Source organism: Apodemus sylvaticus, chromosome X, assembly GCF_947179515.1.
Source record: "Apodemus sylvaticus chromosome X, mApoSyl1.1, whole genome shotgun sequence".
NCBI lineage: Eukaryota > Metazoa > Chordata > Mammalia > Rodentia > Muridae > Apodemus > Apodemus sylvaticus.
In genome coordinates, this window is record NC_067495.1 from 120,663,787 (window position 1) to 120,687,539 (window position 23,753).

The 23,753-nt window shown below is 37.7% G+C and overlaps 1 protein-coding gene across 2 annotated transcripts in view; it reads left to right on the forward strand.

Moving 5' to 3' along the window:
• The window catches only part of Gria3 (glutamate ionotropic receptor AMPA type subunit 3), a 277,086-nt gene that overhangs the window by 72,971 nt on the left and 180,362 nt on the right, over window positions 1–23,753 (forward strand). For both annotated transcript variants that reach the window (XM_052171184.1, XM_052171185.1), the window contains exon 3: window positions 6,892–7,131. In XM_052171184.1, coding sequence (XP_052027144.1) covers window positions 6,892–7,131 — 240 coding nt within the window. The remainder of the gene's footprint in view (window positions 1–6,891; window positions 7,132–23,753) is intronic.

Genomic DNA, 23,753 nt, shown 5'->3' on the forward strand with positions numbered 1-23,753 from the left:
TTGGAATCTCAGGATTGTTTTGATTTGTATTTCTTTGAGGATTAAATATGTTGAACTTATCTTTAGGTGCTTCTCAGCCATTCAGAATTCCTCAGTTGAGAATTCTTTGTTTAGCTCCATACCCCATTCTTAATAGGGTTATTGTTTCTCTGGGGTCTTACTTCTTGAGTTCTTTGTATATATTGGATATTAACCCTCTCTCGGATGTAGGATTGGCAAATATCTTTTCCCAATCTGTTGGTTGCCATTTTGTCATACTGACAGTGTCCTTTGCCTTACAGAAGCTTTACAATTGTATGAGGTCCCATTTGTCAATTCTTTTTTTTTCTACATTCTTTGTTTACATTCCAAATGATTTCCCCTTTCCTGGTTCCCCTGGGCTTAAGTCCCATAAGCCCTCTTTCCTCTGCCCATTACCCAATCAACCTTCTCCCACTTCTCTGTCCTAGTTATTCCCTACATTGCTGCATCAAGCCTTTCCAGGACCAGGGTCCCCTTCTTCCTTCTTATTGGGAATCATTTGATATGTTAATTGTGTCTTGGGTATTCGGAGCTTCTGGGCTAATATTCACTTATCAGTGACTATATTCCATGTGTGTTCTTTTGTGATTGGGTTACCTCACTTTGGATGATATTTTCCAGTTCCAACCATTTGCCTAAGAATATCTGAGTTTTTCCCAGCTTCTGGCTATTATAAATAGTGCTGCTATGAACATAGTGGAACATGTGTCCTTATTGCATGCTGGGAAATCCTCTGGGTATATGCCCAGGAGTGGTATAACAGGGTCCTCCAGAAGTATCCTGCCCAGTTATTGCTATCCTGGGTTTTTTGTTATTCCAAACGAATTTGAGAATTGTTCTTCCTTACTCTATGAAGAATTGATTTGGAATTTTGATGGGGATTGCATTGAATCTGTAAATTGCTTTTAGCAAGAAGGCCATTATTACTATATTAATTCTGCCCATCCATTAGCATGGGAGATCTCTCCATCTTCTAAGATCTTAAATTTCTTTCTTCAGAGACTTGAAGTTCTTGTCATACAGATCTTTCACTTGCTTAGTTAGAGTCACACAAAGTTATTTTATATTATTTGTGACTATTGTGAAGGGTGTTTTTTCCCTAATTTTTTCTCAGCCTGATTATCCTTTGAGTAGAGAAAGGCCACTGAATTGTTTGATTTAATTTTATATACAGCCAATTTGCTGAAGTTGTTTATCAGGTTTAAGTGTTCTCTTGTGGAATTTTTAGGATCACTCAAGTATACTATCATATCATCTGAAAATAGTGATATTTTGACTTCTTCCTTTCCAATTTCTACCCCTTTGACCTCCTTTAGTTGTCTAATTGCTCTAGCTAGAACTTCAACTACTATATTGAATAGATAGAGAGAGAGTGGGCAGCCTTGTCTACCCCCTGATTTTAGTGGGATTGCTTAAAGTTTGTTTCCATTTAGTTTGAGTTTGATGTTGGCTACTGCTTTGCTGTGTACTGCTTTTACTGTTTACTTATGGGCCTTGAATTCCCAATCTTTCCAAGATTTTTAACATGAAGGGATGTTGGATTTTGTCAAATGCTTACTCAGCATCTAATGAAATGATCATGTGTTTTTGTTCCTTTGAGTTTGTTTATGTAGTGGATTATATTGATGGATTTCCATATATTGAACCATCCCTACATTCCTGGGATGAAGCCTCCTTGATCATCGTGAATGATCGTTTTGATGTGTTCTTGGATATGGTTTGTGAGAAATTTATTGAGTATTTTTGCATCAATGTTCATGAGGGAAATTGATCTGAAGTTCTCTGTCTTTGTAGGATATTTATGTGTTTTAGGTATCAAAGTAATTGTGGCTTCATAGAATGAATTGTGTAGTCTTCCTTCTGTTTCTGTCTTGTGGAATACTTTGAAGGCATTGGTATTAGGTCTTCTTAGAAGGTCTTGATAGAACTCTGCACTAAATCAATCTGGTCCTGGGATTTTTTTTTTTTTTTTTTTTTTGGTTGGGAGACAATGACTACTTCTATTTCTTTAGGGGTTATAGGACCATTTACAAGGTATATCTGATCTTGATTTAACTTTGGTATTTAATATCTGTCTAGAAAATTGTCCATTTCATCCAGATTTTCCAGTTCTGTTGAGTGTAAGCTCTTGTAGTAGGATCTGATGTGTGGTTTTTTTTTTTTTTTTTTTTTTTTTTTTTGGTTTTTTTTTTTTTTTTTTGGATTTCCTAAATTTCGGTTGTTATATCTCCCTTTTTATTTCTGATTTTATTAATTTGGATACTGTCTCTGTGCCCTCTGGTTGGTCTGGCTAAGGGTTTATCAATCTTGTCGATTTTCTCAAAGAACCAGCTCCTGGTTTTGTTGATTCTTTGTATTTTCTTTTTGTTTCTACTTGGTTGATTTCAGCCCTGAGTTTGATGATTTCCTGCCCTCTACTCCTCTTGGGTGTATTAGCTTCTTTGTGTTCTACAGCTGTCAGATGTGCTGTCAAGCTCTTAGTGTATGCTATTTCCAGTTAGTTTTTGGAGGCACTCAGAGGTATGAGTTTTCCTCTTCACGCTGCTTTCATCATGTTCCATAAGTTTTGGTATAATATGTCTTCATTTTCATTAAATTCTAAAAAGTTTTTAATTTCTTGCTTTCTTTATTTCTTCCTTGACTAAGTTATCATTGAGTAAATGATTGAGTAAAGTTGTTCAGCTTTCATGTGTATGTGGACTTTCTGTTGTTTTTGTTGCTATTGAAGACCAGCCTTAATCCATAGTGGTCTTATTGGAGTTATGGGATTATTTCAATCTTCTCATATCTGTTGAAGTCTGTTTTGTGACCTCATGGTCACAAAATATGGTCATTTTTGGAGAAGGTACCATGAGGTTCTGAGTAGACATTATATTCTTTTGATCTAGGATGAAATGTTCTATAGATATCAGTTAAATACATTTGTTCCATAACTTCTGTTAGTTTCTCTGTATCTCTGTTTAGTTTGTGATTCCCTGATTGGTCCATTGATGAAAGAATGGGGTGTTGAAATTGCCCACAACTATTATGTGAGGTGCAATGTGTGATTTGAGCTTTATTAAAGTTTCTTTTATGAATGTGGGTACCTTTGTATTTGGAGCATAGATGTTCAGAATTGAGAGTTCTTCTTGGTAGATTATTCCTTTGATGAATATAGAGTGTCCTTCCTCATCTTTTTTGATAACTTTAGGTTGAAACTCAATTTTATTCAATATTAGAATGGCTACTCCAGCTTGTTTCTTGGGATCATATGCTTGGAAAAATTGTTTTCCAGCCTTGTACTTTGAGGTAGTGTCTGTTGTTGTCACTGAGGTGGGTTTCCTGTATGCAGCAAAATGTTGGGTCTGTTTACATATCCAGTCTGATAGTCTATGTCTTTTTATTGGGGAGTTGAGTCAATTGATGTTAAGAGATATTAAGAAAAAGTGACCGTTGCTTCCTGTTATTTTTGTTGTTAGTGGTGGAATTATGTTTATGTCATTATCTTCTTTTTGGGTTGTTAAACGATTATTTTCTTGCTCTTTCTAGGGTGTTGTTTTCCTCCTTGTATTGGAGTTTTCCATTTATTATTCTTTGAAGGGCTGGATTTGTGGAAAGGTATTGTGTAAATTGTGTAAATTTTGTCATGAATCATCTTGGTTTCTCCATCTATGGTAATTGAGAGTTTTGCTGGGTATAGTAGCCTGGGCTGGCATTTATGTCCTCTTAGGGTCTGTATGACATTTGCCCAGGATCATCTGGTTTTTATAGTCTCTGGCAAGAAGTCTGGTGTAATTCTGATATTTCTGTCTTTATACGTTACTTGACCTTTTCCCTTACTGCTTTTAATATTCTTTCTTTGTTTTGTGCATTTGGTGTTTTGATTATTGTGTGACAGGAGGAATTTGTTTTCTGGTCCAATCTATTTAGGGTTCTGTAAGCTTCTTGTATGTTCACTGCCACATTTTTCTTTACATTAGTGTTGTTTTCTTCTATAATTTTGTTGAAGATATTTACTGGCCCTTTAATTTGAGAATCTTTGCTCTCTTCTATACCTATTATCCTTAGGTTTGGTCTTCTCATTAAGTCTTGGATTTTCTGGATGTTTTGGGTTAGGAGCTTTATGCATTTTGAATGTTCTTTGACTGTTGTGACAATATTTTCAATGGTATCTTCTACACCTGAGATTCTCTCTTCTTGTATTCTGTTGGAGATGCTTACATTTATGACCCCTGATCTCTTTCCTAGGTTGTCTATCTCCAGAGTTGTCTCCCTTTGTGATTTTTTAAATTGTTTCTACATCTATTTTTTGATCCTGGATGGTTTTGTTCAGTTCCTTCACCTGTGTGGTTGTGTTTTCCTTTAATTCTTTAAGGGATGTTTAATTCTTTAAGGGATCTTTGAGGGCTTTTACCTGTTTACCTGTGTTCTTCTGTATTGCTTTAAGGGGGTTATTTATGTCCTTCTTAAAATCCTGTATCAGTAACATGAGATGTGATTTTAAATCCTAATCTTGCTTTTTCGGTGTGTTGGTGTATCCAGGACTTGCTGTGGTAAGAGAACTGGATTCTGATGATGCCAGGTAGCCTTGGTTTCTGTTGGTAAGATTCTTGTGCTTGCCTTTCACCATCTGATTATTTCTGGTGTTAGCTGGTCTTACTGTATCTGGCTGGAGCTTGTCCCTCTTATGGGCCTATTAGCCTGTGTCAGCACTCCTGGGAGACCAGCTCTCTTCTGGTAGGACCTGTGTACCTATGGAATAGCCCTAGCTCCTGAGTGCAGATGGTGACTAAAAGGATCCTGTCCCATCTACTCTACTGTTCCTATGCCCTATGTGCTCCTGGCTGGTCCTGCTTTGAACAGTTATTGGAGAGAAAGTGGAGACTTCACCCCTGAGCCTGGGAGTGAGAGCCTTCCTGGGAGACCAGCTCTTTCCTGGTGAGAGCTGTGTATAGAGGGTGCAGATGGTGACTGGGTTTTATACTGCTTAACACAGTGACTAGCTAAATACTATTTATCACTACTGTTGATTCTTGTTATTTTAAATAACTTTTATTTCATTTAGTTTAACTTTTACTGTTGTCTGTTTTTCATCATTATTGTTCAGTATTTGACCTGCTATCATAACCATTTACATGACTAACCTTAGAATGGAGTTCTCCTTAATATCTCCTTTCATGCTAATCAGTTTTTATTTGTTTGTTTCTAAGTACTTCCTGTAACTTTTGTCTTTCATCAACTAGCTGCCATTCTTTAATTAATATAAAGAGCTTTCTTGTTTATATGTCTTAAGGCCACTTTTAGTTCTTGAAATCAAAGGCTGTGGTCTTTTATACTGGAGATGTTGCTGGAGATGGTAGAGTAAAATGGTAATCTTTGAAATGCTATCCTCAAACTAATAGATGATTAGGGTACTCAATGAATGTCCTTAATCAACATAGATTTAAATAGCATGTATGGAAAGTAAGATATTGGAGATATGAAGAACTCACTTTCCCATAATATGGTCACAAAATTAATTAGATTGGTCTCTACCTGCCTTCCTCTTCCTTTTAATGTCTTCTTTCCTTATGTTGTGTAGTGACTTTACTCTTTGTCCTCTCAGGGGAGGATCCTAGGTTCTAGAGTTCTCTTCTCTAATGCACTCATTCCCATCACCATGTGTCCTTCTGCCTCCCTACTCATCTCAAGAAGTGGTTGAACACATTCATTTGTCTTAACATGATAATGGCTTTAAAGATGCCACTTCATCCCTCTCCCAAGCTGCAGAATTTTATTTTATTGCCATAAAACTAAATAAACAAGCCTAACACTGGAATCTATGGTTTCATAGCAAATATGGGAGACCATGCAGGACCTCTTAAATCACATTGCATTATGCCTGTTAATGTCTGCTTCGCATGAATGGAAGGAGGCACTGGTGCAGATAATCGAAAGATCATTTCCACTTGGTTTGGGAATGCACCACACAGTGTTGTTGTAGCTGATTTGCTTTGCTAATTATGTTCTACTGAAGCTAATATTGAAATTGGTTCACATTTTTTAAGCTCCTCTGGGCCTGAAGAGAGACAAGGCAGTGGCATGGCCCACTTTGAAATGAAGGAAAACTGACAATGATGAGGGGACCATGAAATGTCACTATGTAGGCTAATGAGTCCACTAGATAAATGGAATAGAATCAAAGTAGAACTTGGCCAATTACACCTGGGCCCAGGAAGTAACCAACAGCCTCCTGTGGTTCAATGGCCACTGAAAGGCCAGACATTACTGCAGCCTGCCAACAAAAAGAAATCCTCTAAATTAGCAGTCTATATGAAGAGTCTTTGTTACAATACAACTGTGATGGTAGCACTCTTTGACATAGCAAGAACAACAGGCTTCCAGGTAGACACATTAGCAGTTAGTCTGACTCAATATGCATCCACTGCATTGACTTAGGAGAAAAAGAACTGAAGGCATGGAAGGATGAGTATGGCTTGGTGGTGGCATGGCCACATTAAGGGGTCACTGGGTAAACATTGTGGGAAGGTAAGAACCTGAATTGCCTTAGATGTTGATCTTGGACACTTGTACAAGATAAGACAACTGTCACCTTGTCCCTTCCTCAGTTTCTTGACCTCTGCAAACACAGATAATATGTAACTAATGCCAATGAAGATTTCCCTTTTTCAATTATTTTCCCACTGGGCAACTAGATTATGATAGGATTATATATTGTTTCTAGAGTCTTGGATTCTTGTTTCTTTGTTGTTCTGGTTTGTTTGCTTGCTTGCTTGCTTGCTTTTGACATGGCTAATTCAGAGATTAATTATGCATCGGCTTTCTGACCTTATAAGCTGCCGCAGGGGACAACTGACCTATTGAACTGTGTTTCTCTCTTTCTCATTGCAGTCTGCTCCCAGTTCTCCAGAGGGGTGTACGCTATCTTTGGATTCTATGACCAGATGTCAATGAACACCCTGACCTCCTTCTGTGGGGCCCTGCACACATCTTTTGTCACACCCAGCTTTCCCACTGATGCAGATGTGCAGTTTGTCATCCAGATGCGCCCAGCCTTAAAGGGTGCCATTCTGAGTCTTCTGGGTTACTACAAGTGGGAGAAGTTTGTGTACCTCTATGACACAGAACGAGGTAAGAAAAAAACATCTGTTTTTCTCTGTGGGTATTCTTGTGATGATGATTTTCACAATTCCTCACACATGCATCCATTTCTTCTAATAGATAAAATATAATTCTCTTTTAAATTTGTTTTTAATATTTAGTATAAATCAAACATAAAAATTTATCAATGGTAATTTTAGAACCTAATTTTCCAAATCATATACATATATCTCTACTAAAAACATGACTTGGGCTAAACCCTCAGACATTATTTTTGCAAAGGGGCATGCCTAGAAAACCTTTATATTTGATCTAAAACATATAAAACAGAGTATGATCAAATACGTTTTTTGATCTAAAATAATAAATATTTCCATGCACTGCTATGTGTGTACATACGTGAGCTACTATGTCACATAGTAATGAAAGTTCAATATGGAAAGTTCTAGACAGTAAATCTTGTGAGATTATGATTGCCTTTTCGATGTATAGTAATTAATTTGCTGAATTATACACATCATAATCCAACCATATTTACTCCCCTAGTCCAGTTGTCTTATGAGGTTTTTCTCAATGAAAGTGAGGGACCCTATTATCATGACACTCCATCAAACACTGTTCTTATATCAGTCATTTACCTGGAGACTAAATGAGGATGGTTTCCTTTGACTCCAGGGTTTCAGATTCAGGGATAGAAGAAACACAGGAAAGGTCTGTCTTCCTGGTCCTGGCCATATGTATAGCAAAGCTCTTTCTCATCAACATAATTTGAAAAATTAATTTGTCTCTAGGAAGCCTTGGTTTTCTTCATATTCCTCTTTTCAGCTGCAGCACCAGATCTTGTCAGGGAACACATAAACCTATGTGTGCCTAAGATACGTACCAGTAAAGGGAACTGAACTTCACCGATCTGGAACAAGATCTGAGTGTTCTAATTCAAGAACTTATCCTAGCTAGCTTTCTGATTTTGACCAAGTCACCAAGGCTCTCTTGACCTTGGTATCCTCACCTAAAGTGAACCCCTTTTAATGCAGAATTCCATGCCTCTGTGATCTTTTTGAAACTATGCCAAACACAAGAAACTTTGTATCTTGGAACTAATTGTAACTTGCATATAACCAGTGAGTTAATCTAGTGATTCTGCAAGCTGCTGTCTACCCTTTGTGGTGTATTCCACTTCTGAGACAGATTCATATAAAATGTAGTTCCAATAGGGGACAGCAAAAAGAAAACCATTCATGCAACAATTAATGAACAACCCACAACAACGTTGAACTGAATGCTATACTAGCTTCTGGTTGCTTTAAATACTGTACAAATGTAGCATTCCAGAAATGTGCAGTTTTTAGAGACAACTCCTTAGAGAAACTGAGTCTCTGTGGTAGGTAGGATTTATTGAGCAAAGGAAAACAGGAACACTGTGAAGTCTCAACTTTAAACAAAGAACTGCATGCAATTGGAGAACTCTGAAAATGGGAAAAATAGTCTTCTCAAAAGAAGACTCGCGTATGGGTTATTCAATATCAAGGAGTCAGCACTGAGATCATATACATAATAGCATATTGACGAAGCAGGTTGTAGTCACGTATTTAGGAATATGTTCATATATGTGGCAACAATTAAAGAAAGAGAGACTGAATTTGAGAGACAGCAATGAACAGCAATGAATAAGAGTGCATGAGAGGGGCTTCAGGGAGAGAAGGGAAGAAAGGCAATTATAGTTTCAATGCTAATACACACACACACACACACACACATATGAACATGGGCAAAGGACAATGTAAGAAAGGGCTCCATGTGTCCAAGCAAACCAATGTTGTTTAAATATTATTTAAAATTTCTAATTTACAATTTACTCAAGGAATTTGGTTCAAAATACAGAGAATGAAATAGCTCATGTCCATATATTGAATATAGTACAATATGGAGCATTGTAATTTAGTTTTCAGAACTGAAGGTTGAAATCAGCAGCCTCTCTCCTGAAATTGTTAAAATTAAAGATTATTTCAGCTAATGCTGTAACTTCATGCATTCAAAAGAAGACTCAATACATGCACTCTCTCATCATCATCTGTAAACCATGTCTGCTCATTAGATCTCTACTATGAAAAGGAGGGCTGACATGTATCTATGTCTGCTTCTTAGCTCATTAAATAGTATGGACAACTGTGTGGTCTGGCAGCAAAAAGAAACCTTCCTCATGGATATAATTCTGTTTCTTCTTTAGTTACTTAACAGAAAGGACTAATGTAATATGTTTTTGAAAAATGCATTACATAAACTTTAACACTAATTTTCATTTTGGAAAGTCTTCTCAAAACATTATTGCAAAATCTATCACAAAATGTTAAGGACGTTATATTGCCCACATGGGAAAGAAATCTGTTCTTTTAAGATTTAGTACCCTTACACCTCAGCCAACGAACCACCCTTTTCTCCCTATGCAACCTTATAAGGCTCTCTTACTGTGGACAATTCCCATGTTTCACTGTTGTCAAAATGTGCCAGATCCATGCCTCGGATTTCTCAACTTCACTTCCTCTAGTACTGCCTGAAATACTCTCCTTTATTTTAATAAAGAAAATCATTTCAGTTTTTCTAAACCTATAGCAAATTGTACCTCCCTCTTCATTCATTTAACAGTTGTTTGATTTTACAGTGATAAGCAAGACACATATGGTTCCTATTGTCATAAAGACTACTTTCTATGGGCTAGTGAGATTGCTCAATGGTTAAGAGCACTGGCTGTTCTTCCAGAGGTCCTGAGTTTAATTGCCAATAAACATAAAGTTGCTCACAGCCATCTATAAGGGGATCTGAGGTCCTCTTCTGACCAGTGGATGTATATGCATCAGAACACTTATATATTAAATAAATAAATTTTGTTTAAAGATTGCTTTCTAATAAGAGAGACAGACAAAATCAAGTAAACAGCAAGTACATTTAGATAATGCATTATTTAAAAAACAAAGAAACTTAATGCTTAAACCTAATTTGTAAAGGATACGAAGTGACAGCCTAATTGAGGAGGGACATTATAATCTGCAACTAAAAGAATTGAAGGATACAGCCTGATGTGGAAACAGACAGTGAAAAATCAACCTGTAGAAATTAATGAAAGACCAGTGTGGGTAACTACTAGTTAGAAGAGAGGGGGATGGTTGGAGGATGAATGCAGTCGGAAGAACAGAGATAAGAGGAGAGCTGTATTTTAGCAATGGAATACCATCAGGAACCAGGTAAGGAGAGTAGATTCTAAAGTGGGAAGGCATTACAAGCAGAGGGGTCAAATGACCTGATTTAAGCTTGTATAATTACTAGAATGGTAAACTAAGGAAAATCAACAAAGAAAAAGAGCCTCCGTGGTCCTGCAGCTCAGAATAAGAGCTTGACCAAGGCTGGAGGTAGAGAAAAGTCTGAGAAGTAAAAATGGTAATGTTTTTAACTAAACCAGTTTTGAGGACAATTCTTTTCCCACCTCTAAACACCTAGAATTGTGTCCACACAATTCACTTGGTGCTTAACACCATGCCTCCTATTGTTATTTATTCTATTTGGTCTGATATAAACACACCCCAGTCCCTCATCTCCAATGTGATAGTAAACACTTCTTTAAATTACACAGTAGAGTATTGTGTTTGCTTTTTTTCCGTCAGTGATTATCTCTTGCTTCAGTAGTAAAACGGTGGGGAGATATTATACAATAAAATATAATTGTAGACTATTTTAAATTATATGAGACATGGAAGATGAAGATAGAAGGGAACCCTCATAATCACTTTCAAAAAAGCTAAATACACAATATTGTCACTGTTCTGTTTAGGTTCAGAGACAAACGAGAAGCCAAAGAATGTGTTAAGCTTTGGAGGTCATTTAAAAGATATGTTGCACAAACATGGCCAATTTTCTCTGGCGTTATCAAACACTGAATAAATTGGTGGAATATACTGGCTCTGCTCTAATTTCTGTCTACAGACAAAGGTCTGATTCAAGATTTGCAAGCCCTGCTTCACTTAGTTAATAAAATGACACCTTGCTTCATTAATATCAAGTTAGAAAATATGAATTTGGTTCTACATACATAAAAGGTCAGTGCTTAGGAAAATTATGAGGTTGACTAACTGTGCTGCCTACCCCCCTCAATAACCTTTCCTTTTATCGACTTCTCTGTTACTTGTTTACCTAGTCCTTCTCACAGTATAGCATTCTATGCCTGCCCTTCCTGTCTGGAATAAAACCATATCTCTGCCTACCCTTCCTCCACACCTTCACAAATCTTCTTGTCCTGCATTTTGTTCCCGCTGATTAATAGTCTTTCTCTACTAATGACAACACCTCAGCTCACCAATTTATTCATGCCAATTTATATGGTTACTAATGACTTCGTGTATCCAGGAGAAGAGAAATTTCTATTCAGGCAAGGAACTTCTATAGAAATAGAACCTTAATCCAAAAAATGGTTTTCTTTTTATTATTATCGCCTTTAATTGGCACACACTAGTTATACATATTCATGAGATACAATGTGATATTTTGATATATGTATACATTTCGTAGTGATCAAAATCAGGGTAATTAGCATATGGGTCACATCATCTATTTATCATTTCTTTATAGAAAACACACTCACAAAATTCCCTTGTGGTTATTTTTGAAGCATGCAGAATGCTGTTAACTATACTCATGCTTCTGGGCAACAGAATACTAAAGGCCATTTCTTCTTTCTAATTATAACTGTGTACCCATTGACCAATTTCTATCCATCTTTTTCCCTTCGGTCTCCAGTAACCACCATTCTATTCTCCACTTTTACGAGTCAACTTTTATGTGGAGCTCTCAGGTACCAGGAATCCAATTTGGGAGGTTGCTTACATACACAGATTCCTCTGCCCAGAAAACTATAAAACCATTCCAAGAAAATGGCCACATCTTTCAGTTATTACATACACTGGGGCGGTGTATGTGAAAGTGGTCTAAGTAGTAACACAATCTCCTCCACGATAGTGACATACCTGAGAATTAAAGCCAGGCTCTCTTTAATACATGAAGCCTCTCCTTGGCTTCAGTCAGCAGAACCCATGGAGATGAAAGAACCTGGCCCAGCTGTGACTGCAGGCTTAGATAATGAGATAATAGTCTGGGTGCCCTTTGAGACAAGTAGTGCCAACCTTCTTTCCAGCATTCAATACACTCCTGCTGTCTCCCCTTGTGAATCTAAAACTCCCTACTCAGTTCCCAAGTAAGTCTCTGAAAGTCAATAGCCCTTTAAGGGACATTGTTATCTTCTTTTAAAGGTTGTGGTAGAAACTGAGTAAAGCTATAGGAATTATTCTGTTGGTCAACATGGAACTGTTGAGCCTTCTCTAGCATTAGTTGCTCTAGCTCACTTGTGTTATTTAAAAGAAGCACAGTTGGTCTCTCACTTTGACAAATTGATAATCCTACTGTGGAAAAATATTAAAACCAACTGTTGCCATCCCTAGTGGTGACACTTGCATTCATTTCAGTATGGACCATGAGGGAGAAAAGCAAAGATTCTCAGACAACTAAGATGTTGGGGAATTTTAGGCAGGTCCTCAAGGTCTTAAGGAGTAGGGAGATCCCCGAGATAAGGAGAGGGAGAGAGAGAGAGAGAGAGAGAGAGAGAGAGAGAGAGAGAGAGAGAGAGAGAGAGAGAGAGAGAGACCTTTCTAGGAAGACTATGAATGCTTCCTGATTGGTTGGGTTTGAACTCCCAAGATGAGCAGAGGCTTCCTGTTCTCATGCCTTTCTTCATGCTGACATCCACACTTGTCTTAACTTCATAATGCTCTTTTACCAAATAAGGCACAAAAACTTTGCTTTTCACTATTGTTAGTCTTTCTTTTCCATATCTTTGCTGCATTTCTCTCTCTCTTCTTCTTCTTCCTCTTCCTCTTCTTCATGTTCTTTTTTCTTCCTCTTCACGAACACACACACAGACTTACAGAGACAGACAAAGAGACAAATCAGTAATTCTCATGTTATTGGCTCTCTCTCTCTCTCTCTCTCTCTATATATATATATATATATATATATATATATATATATATATACATGCATACATACATATATACACATGCATGCAGTGCAAGAGAATGCATACTCAGAAAGCTTCTACTTAGGTCTGTGCCCATATCTCCAAATGTTTTTGTTTAGGAAAGGCCACATTAATTTGTCTAGGCTGGTTTTCAATTTTCCTTGTAGGCCCTGAACTTGCAATCCTGCTCCATCCTCTTCAGTAGCTGGGATTACAGGCCTGTGCACCCATGCTGGGGTGTATCATATTTTAAAAGTAAGATTGGCTGCTATTTCTTAAGTATTTAACATATATACTAGGTCTTAAATTTATAATTATCACATTTCATCATGGTAACATTTATATACCTCTACACCTGATGGAACCAAGGCAAAAAATTCAAATGATGGTTCTTAGACTTCTACAACATCAAAGTAAAAAAGAAATAAAAAGTCAAACATCACCCTAAGTCTGCCACATTCCACAGACTACATGCTTTGCTCTGGCTAGCATACTGCTTCCCATGTCTGAACATTTAAAGGCAACAGGCACCCCTTCCTTCATTTTTCATGTAGCAGTTCTTCAAAGGGCACTGTACTTAGACCCTCTATATTTCAATTGTGTCTGTGTAGATGTAATCCAGTTCTCAATTTACTTCTTATATCATAGTGGTCACAAATAAGTACAATATCTTTGGCACAAGAATACCAGGGAATCAACATAAGCAGATGGCCAAAGACCCAAGTTAAAGGACAGATGAGTCAAAACAGTGGAAGCAGAGAAAGGACAATGTTCTCAGTGCAGGCAGAATGCAGGTTTGGAATGAACAACTGTGGTGAGGCCTGCATCTATGGCAAAGGGAACTCACATATCCTCTTTGTGGCTAAGATAGTTTCTGGAGCTCAGAGAAATGGGAATCTAAAAGTTCATACTGCCAAGCAGCTATGCATGGTTCTGTCAAAAAGCAAGGAATGACCAATGTGGATTATACCAAAGATATTTCCAGCCAAGTACTGTGAGTAGCAGGTGCCTCCATCAAAACAAAATGTTGTTGCTTTGTTTTGTTTTGCTTTGCCTGGTCTTCTCATCCACTTCAAGATCTAGTGAAAGGATATACGAAGGTGACAGATGGCTCCAATTCTAGTCATGTCCATTTGCCCTCTGGGAAAATTGAAGTCAAGAGAGAGTTTTTATTGAAATTCAAGTTACTTTTTTATATTTGAATAAATTAGGAAGGCCTGGAGAGTGCATTATCCTGTGAGAGACAGATACTAAATTCCCCTGTTTGAGCAGCAGTAATCAGGGTTGACAGGACCTAAGACAGTTGGTAGTTTCTGCAGCCTGCTTAATCTATTGTGATGAGTCTTCAACTATGAGAGCATCTTGAGAGCCTGTACGATAATACTAGTGAATGAATATTTGGACTGCATTGTGAATAAAAGACTGTGCATATGTCTATAATGAGGGTTTCATTGAAAATGAAAATACTGAAGCTGTCATATTTTTAATACTTCGATTTGCACATCCTTGACTGCTTTGGGGCATAAAAAGAGAAAGTGCCGAGCAATTTGTTGTCAGCTCTTGAAATAAATTATCATTTAAACACTTCCTCTCCACAGAGGTTATTAGCTTAGTAGCTCCTTCATTCCTGGGGTTGGACTATCAGTGGGGGAAGAATAAAAAAAATCATAAGACATTAAAGTGTCCTTTCAAAAGCTGGATATTAGTTACTGTGGAAATTGTTCTCTTAGTAGCTTAACATATTTTTGCTGTAGCTCTCCAATGCTGCAGATTAGACTGCAGCAACTATTAATAAATACTGTCATATTTTACAGCTGTCATGCAAAGCTGAAAAAAGGCGTTGCTGTGATTAGATCCTGTTTACTGTAATATTTCCAGCTCAGACTCAGAAAGGCAGTTTTCCTATAAAGGTATTTCCATAAGTAGAGTATTTTTTCCATCAAATGACATGACTAATTTTAATATAGTGTTAACTCCTTGATCGCAGTGAATTCGAGGTTGAATTGATTTCACGGCCAGAGGAACATTCGTCTCCAAAGATACATTAAACCAAAACATCAAATTTTCTCTCTTGGGTTGTCCTTCATGTGTGAAGTCGGTACTCCTCTCAGAAGATGTGCTTTGAGTATCCCCCTCCCTCTTAGAAGGAGAAGTCTATACTGCCCTCCACGCTTTCTTTTCCTCTGTTTTCCTGGGACTGACTGAATTATTTGCAACACAGCTATTCAGGGCTTAGGATAGGAGTTCCCTCAGCAGGCTAGCTAGAATTGTGTTTCCTGCCCCAGAGTGTCATTGTTGCTGCAAAAGAAATAAATCCTTTTGTCTCACTACCACCACCATCATGCTTTGGCACAATCTTTAGAACTGTATTTGCATCTTTGGGGGAAGAAGGTGACAGCTGCCAGAGCTGCTCTTTTACTCTGACCTTCCATTGCTTTCATTAAGTTCCTTGAGGAATTAACTGTCTATGAGCTGGATAGTTAGTTCTTAATAAATGAATGTTCTTCACAGTATTAGGGGCTACCTGCAATTTGCTACTATTTCTGGGTTTGAGCCTGATTGATTGTTCAAAAGGAGACAGACTGTATAGTAATCCTGCAACTGTGACTATGAGGTTTGTCTCTTAGAGCCCTATAGATATTAATTCAAGTGAGGGTAAAGTATGTGAATTACAAAATACAGTGTATATAAAGTCTTTAGTATCAAGCTGAACAGGATAACATGTCCAATTAATTTTAGTTCTTGTGATTTTATTATAGTTTCAAACCTTTACCCCTCATTGAAGGGAGAAATAAATTTTGGTTCCTCAGGGGACATATGCCAATATATAGACACATATAAGTGGTAAGACAAAGCCAAGGAATACTGTTCAACATTCTGTAATGTACAAAGACATCATCCTCTCCTCCAGCATGGGAGTATCTGCTACAAAATAGTGATTGTAGAAAGACAATATTAAGTCAATGGACTGGTTGCTGGAACTCTTCAAGAGACCGGCTGTGAACCAATATACCATTAATTTAGAGTTCCATTGTATATATGTTGGCATTAACAACAATGTTCAATATCTACTAGTCTTTAACTATGAATAGTTTACATCATGACCAAAGAGATGGGTTAAGAGTAATGTACACGAAACAAGTATGAACTAGCACAAGGCAAACACTATATTGTGTGGAATGGATTTCAAGCTCCAAGGGAGACCAAAAAAGAGAGAGTTCCTGATGGGCAGGGTAGAGCCATCAGGGAAGGCTTCATGGAAGAGGCTCAATGGAACTGCTTCACCTAGAACCAAAACAACACGGTATTTCCATCAATGCTGTTCAACATAAGAGATCAGGACAAGATGTGCAATAAAAAAATAATTTAAAGGACCATTGTGCCTTTTACAAAATGGAAAACAATTACAGAACTGTTGAAAATAGTAAACAAAGAATGGAAGGGAGATAGATACTTGCAAAATTCCATGTTCTCAACTAAAGCAAAAATGCAATTTACAGAAAAATCAACAGAGCTCTCTCCCCTTGTCTATCAATCAGTCAAGCACGTTGTTTGATAGGACCATGGCTGCACAGGATTCCTCAACTGAAAAAAAATTTACAATAGCAAGACAGAATATGAAATGCCAAGGCAATGGGGGTGGTACATTAACATGGAGCACAGCTTGTCCATTCTGCAAATTCTTTGTGGAGCAACATCGCTCAGGGAAGAAGAAAGGACTCAAATAAAGACTACCTTTCTTCCCGTTTTGAGGGATTGTTCCAATCAATAAGTTGCCAGTGTCTGCTGCTGTCCTGCTTTGTCGACGCCACAAACGATCTGATGAATTCTCTGGTGCTAACTGTCTCAGCAGGCTTTCTCAGCAGTAGAAGAGAGGCTAATTAAGAGCATGTCAGGCAAGAAGGCTGACAGGTTATGTTCCTGGGCCACATTGAACTTTTAGAAGGTGTTTCAACTTCACTGCAGGCAAGCAGCACTTGGCTAGGCACTGATTTCATAGTAGGCCTCCAGTTTACACAGGTCCATGCATCAACAGGCCTCCGTTTTGTTAAGGATTTACATCGTTCTCCTTGGGGTAATTAAGCGCCAGTGTGTTTGCTTTCAATTGCATTACTCTGGCTCTCTTTCATTTGAATTTTTAATATGCTTGTAAACAAAGACAACAATTAATAGTCGGGTCATTTTCCCTACTAAATCATTTGTTAGTGTGCTGCGTGTCTTACCTACATACAGCATATAGAGGTGAGTTTAGGACAAATAAAGGTAGCTCTACTTCTCACAGAAGGTAGAAAATGGGAGAAGCATATGGAACTCATTATACCAAGTGGTAGGTTAGACTGAAAATATAAATAGCTTCCCCTCCCCCAAATAAAGGTTTACATTATTTCGTGGATAACAGACCTACAGTGAGTTATTAGGAATAAGGGAGATATTTGGAGGGATTTTTGAACTAAGGATGTCACAAATTACATAGTAGATTGTTTTTTGAGCCCATATTTACCTTCTCATAGGCATACAGTCACATGCAGAGCTGGCACTAAAACCCCTAAGATTTAAAGTTAGGAGTATATCATTCATGGCAGCTGTATAAAGGAAAGGAAAGGCTCAGAAATAGATGCATGTTATCCAGGAACATTCTGTCTCCTCTCACATAATCAGGGTCTCTAACCACTGTCAAAGATAAACACAGCTGGACACCCGACACTTGAGCAGATTTTAGTCAGTAACATAGTATTGCAATAAGGGAAGAATTCAGCATAAACTGAAGTCATCTTCAATTTTTACAAAAGTTCCTGGGTACTTTAGAGAAAAAAAAAAAACGAGTAAACAAGAGTATCTGAGTAGCTGTCCTCAATCACCATGTAAGTGAAAGATACAAATAACTACAAAGGTTAGTCCACCGGAAACACATGCAGTTTTGATAAGCTATACCTACTAAATTCAACCTCCTACTATCTGCCACATAGGCATTATACTTAGGTATTGACTAGATCAAATTAAAAAAATTCATTTTTCAACCTTGAATTTCTCAGACAGACATTTTAGAATGGGCTATGATCACCATAGGAATGTGGCCTTGAATTGTTGGAAAATATGCTTGAGGTTTGCTCCAGTTCTGCTAGGCCAAGCTCGAGACCTCCTCATAGAGGAGTCTGACAAGAGTTTACTTAAGGACAGAACCTTTGTCATCACATGCCAAGAACACCCTGTTGTAAGAGGTGAGTGGTCCACTTAGAGGCATGAGAGAATGAATCATCAAACTGGAACTCTGGTTCTAAGCCCATCTCTGTCTTAAAATATCAAATTCAAGTTGTATGGTCTTCCAAGCCCCCAGTTTTTACATCTGTAGAATGATGGATGAATTCTGTCATTCTACAATTAAAATTTTCTATTAGTACAGGGTTAGATATATAACTGAAGGAAACAGGGTGCCTCTTCATAATAAACTCACAGTTTAGAAAGACATCCAAGATATGTAAATCAATAGGCTCTAGCACAGAATGTAAAATTCTATAAGCTATTATAGCACACCTTTTCCAATGACTATTCTTCCTGGTGGTTGAATACACAAATAATTACCTACATTGACTCCTTTAACTAGACACAGACTACTCAAGGGATCCAAATGTTTCCTATTTGGTCGTCTCTTAGTGATCATCCTTGAGCCTTTGAAAGTCCTTTGAGACAAGGGAGAAAAGTCAACTGTGCCTAGTTGATAGCATGGGATATCCTATTAAATCTCAAAATTTTTCCAGGTAAATTTTCACACCATAATGTACCTGCAACATTTTTTTCTTCTAACAATACTTGCGGAGTTTTTCAACAGTTGTGTGCCTGTCATGCCAGGCCTTTTCTTGAAGCACCCTTCAGCATCTTAAAACAAAGTCCTACAGTCATTTTCAATGTCTGTGCTTCCTATATATGAAAGAAATATCTACTAGTAGAAATTATACAAGAATTTCTTTTTTTTCTTTTTTTAAATTTTTTTATTCGATATATTTTTTATTTACATTTCAAGTGATTTCCCCTTTTCTCACCCCCCACTCCCCGAAAGTCCCATAAGCCCCCTTCCCTCCCCCTGTTCTCCCACCCACACCTTCCCACTTCCCTGTTCTGGTTTTGCCCTATACTGCTTCACTGAGTCTTTCCAGAACAAGGGGCCACTCCTCCTTTCTTCTTGTACCTCATTTGATGTATGGAATATGTTTTGGGTATTCCAGGTTTCTAGGTTAATATCCACTTATTAGTGAGTGCATACCATGATTGATCTTTTGAGACTGGGTTACCTCACTTACGATGATGTTCTCCAGCTCCATCCATTTGCCTAAGAATTTCATGAATTCATTGCTTCTAATGGCTGAATAGTACTCCATTGTGTATATATATCACATTTTTTGCATCCATTCTTCTGTTGAGGGATTCCTGGGTTCTTTCCAGATTCTGGCTATTATAAATAGGTCCAGCTATGAACATAGTGGAGATGTATCCTGATTACATGCTGGGGAATCCTCTGGGTATATGCCCGGGAGTGGTATAGCAGGATCTTCTGGAAGTGAGGTGCCCAGTTTTCTGAGGAACCACCAGAATGATTTCCAGAGTGGTTGTACCAATTTGCAACCCCTCCAGCAGTGGAAGAGTGTTCCTCTTTCTCCACATCCTCGCCAATACCTGCTGTCTCCTGAATTTTTAATCTTAGCCATTCTGACTGGTGTAAGGTAAAATCTCAGGGTTGTTTTGATTTGCATTTCCCTAATGACTAGTGAAGTTGAGCATTTTTAAAGATGCTTCTCCACCATCCGAAGTTCTTCAGGTGAAAATTCTTTGTTTAACTCTGTACTCCATATTTTAATAGGGTTATTTGGTTTTCTGGAGTCTAACTTCTTGAGTTCTTTATATATATTGGATATTATCCTTCTATCTGATGTAGGGTTGGTGAAGATCTTTTCCCAATTTGTTGGTTGCCGATTTGTCCTTTTGATGGTGTCCTTTGCCTTACAGAAACATTGTAATTTTATGAGGTCCCATTTGTCAATTCTTGATCTTAGAGCATATACAGAAATCCATCAATGCAATCCACTATATAAAAAAACTCAAAGAAAAAAAACCACATGGTCATTTCATTAGATGCTGAAAAAGCATTTGACAAAATTCAGCATCCTTTCATGCTTAAAGTCTTGGAAAGAACAGGAATTCAAGGCCCATATCTAAACATAGTAAAAGCAATATACAGCAAACCAGTAGCCAGCATCAAACTAAATGGAGAGAAACTTGAAGCAATCCCACTGAAATCAGGGAGTATACAGGGCTTCCCCCTTTCTCCTTATCTTTTCAATATTGTACTTGAGGTACTAGCTCGGGCAATTCGACAACATAAGGAGGTCAAAGGGATACAAATTGGAAAGGAAGAAGTCAACCTATCATTATTTGCAGATGATATGATAGTCTACCTAAGTGACCCAAAAAACTCCACTAGAGAGCTCCTACAGCTGATAAACAACTTCAGCAAAGTGGCAGGTTATAAAGTCAACTCAAGCAAATCAGTGGCCTTCCTATACTCAAAGGATAAGCAGGCTGAGAAAGAAATTAGGGAAATGACACACAATAGCCACAAACAGTATAAAGTACCTTGGGATGACTCTTACCAAACATATGAAAGATCTGTATGACAAGAACTTCAAGACTCTGAAGAAGGAAATGGAAGAGCACCTCAAAAAATGGAAAAGCCTCCCATGCTCATGGATTGACGGGATTAATATAGTTAAAACGGCCATTTTGCCAAAAGCAATACACAAATTCAATGCAATACCCATCAAAATCCCAACTCAATTCTTCACAGAGTTAGAAAGAGCAATTCTCAAATTCATCTGGAATAACAAAATACCCAAGATAGCTAAAACTATTCTCAACAACAAAAGAAATTCTGAGGGAATCAGTATCCCTGACCTCAAGCAATACTACAGAGAAATAGTGTTAAAAACTGCATGGTATTGGTACAGTGACAGGCAGGAGGATCAATGGAACAGGATTGAAGATCCAGAAATGAACCCACACACCTATGGTCACTTGATCCTCGACAAAGAGACTGAAACCATCCAATGGAAAAAAGATAGCCTTTTCAACAAATGGTGCTGGTTCAACTGGAGTTCAGCATGCAGAAGAATGCGAATTGATCCATCCTTGTCTCCTTGTACTAAGCTCTACTCCAAATGGATCAAGGACCTCCACATAAAGCCAGATACTCTGAAGCTAATAGAAAAGAAACTGGGGAAGACCCTTGAGGGCATCAGTACAGGGAGAAAGTTTCTGAACAGAACACCAATAGTGTATGCTCTAAGATCAAGAATTGACAAATGGGACCTTATAAAATTACAAGAATTTCTATAATAAAGGGTAAAGAAGCATTATTGTTGCTTGAATATATCATTTCTCAAAGATTCAAATGCCTCAACTGAGTTAAAAATTCATCTGAATGTTATAGAGGCTGTGACCCAGTCCCAATTCTGGTTCTCTACATTTAATTTCCCCTTAACCATTTACCTTGATGCCCCATCTAGACTTATTCTTCCCCCATAAACTCCTTCTGTTCCATTTACTTTTTTTCAGAAATCCTGTCTTTGAATCTTTTAGATTTATTTTAGGTGTTTAAATGTTATGGCTACATGCATACATGTATACTATGTGCCTAGTATCTAAGGATCTCAGATACCTTTGAACTAGAGTTATGGATGTTATGGGCGACCATGTGGGTGTTGATACTCAACCTGTGTCCTCTGAAAGAATAAATGCTATTATTGAGTCATTTCCATGGCCTTGAAACCTGATCTTTGAATGTTCCACTAGTATCTGTCACTTTCCACCACCATGATTGTGAATGCTTCAATATGCCACATGGAAGACACCCTTTATGGCTTTTAGTCTCTTGCATGTGTCATTTTCTTTCTGTCACATATTCCTCACTAGATTTCCCTCCAGCACACACACACACACACACACACACACACATACACACACACACAATTACACACATGCATGCACATGAACATATACACATCTACACAAAAATCTGGAAAATATCCTTCAAATCCTGCTCAAATAGTAGTCTCCTCTTACTGACCTCTGCCTTCCTAGTTCTTTGCCTATACCTCTAGCACAGCATTAAACATAAAATGGTATTATTATTAATATTAGTATTTATTTGTTTACATACTTATCTTCTGACAACATTACCAGCTTACTGAGGATGTGGTTGGTGTCTTTCTCATCTCTGCAAACACTATATCAACTGCTGAGTAAATTATAGTAATTGGTTGTTGCTAATAAGCAAATGAATGAGGGAGTAGAATAACCTTAGCTATAAACAAGATGCAGAATTACATAGGCTTTGGAGATGTAATGAAGGGCGTGGATATGTGCTTACCCTACAGTTTGAATAGAACATGTTCTCAGATCATGCGATAGATAGTTGTGTAGCTCCTGTATATGAGCCTAAACATGATTTTGAGTCTCCCTGTGATCCAACCTCTATATCAAATACACCACATTCCTACATCAACTGAGAAGCACCATATATTTGAATGCTAGCAATCTTAGTTAGAGGCTCTAGGTAATGGTCAGATTTTCAAAACTCTGCATGGTTCCTGAACTTCAGCCAATACAAAGCCATTCATTTTTTGGGACTCTCAAGGATTAGAATGTAGCTCTTGTACTATTTCATGCAAACTACATAAACAAATATTACTTTAAAATGCTTGTGTAGGTAATGCTACAAACACAAAAACGTGATGTGATAGCCAATATGGCCTGTTCTTGGTTATTCACACAAGAAGCAAGCTAGACCATGATAATCTAAAGGGCATTTCTGTCAGAATAAAAGAGTGTCTTGTAAAAACTGATGTTCCCTTTGGATTCCAGCATAGTTTGATTTTCCTGAGTATGGAAAGTAAAGAAGATAGCCCAACGAAAGGGATTTTTTTTTTTTAGGATGTCTCTTTGATTATAAATTCCTCGTGTATAGAAAACATCACCTTGATTGAGTAACAGAACTGTATAGGACATGAAATCACAGTCTATGAAACCAGAATCAGAAGTAAACGCAAAAGTGAGGTAGTATCAAAACATCAAAAGAAAGACAAAAAAACAAAGAAAGGCTGGGCAGAACTGTACCTGAAAGCATATGTCTAAGGACTACAAATAAGGAACAAAGATACTGAGCAACAAACACATGCAAGTGTGATAAGTTTTGCAGAGGAGAGTTGATCCAAGACATTCTACTACCTAAGAAATTCAAATTACAACTGTAAAATTTCCAGGTTCCCACAAGCAAAGAGCTGACATAGTCCACAGATGCACATTATGCTACTGAAAGGCTGAAGCCAAGGCTCCCAAAGATTAATCAGGTTGCTGTCTCTCTTGGAAAGCTGTCATCAGGAGCATGTTCTTCCTGAAAATCCAAAGAAGTATTGCTTGTTTCCACTGGACACAGATCATGGCAGGGAACAGGACAGTACTATTTACTAAGGCTATCTATCCATTCTTTCATCCTTTTTTATGCCTTTCGATGACACAAACGTGTCATGATTTATCGACAAATGGG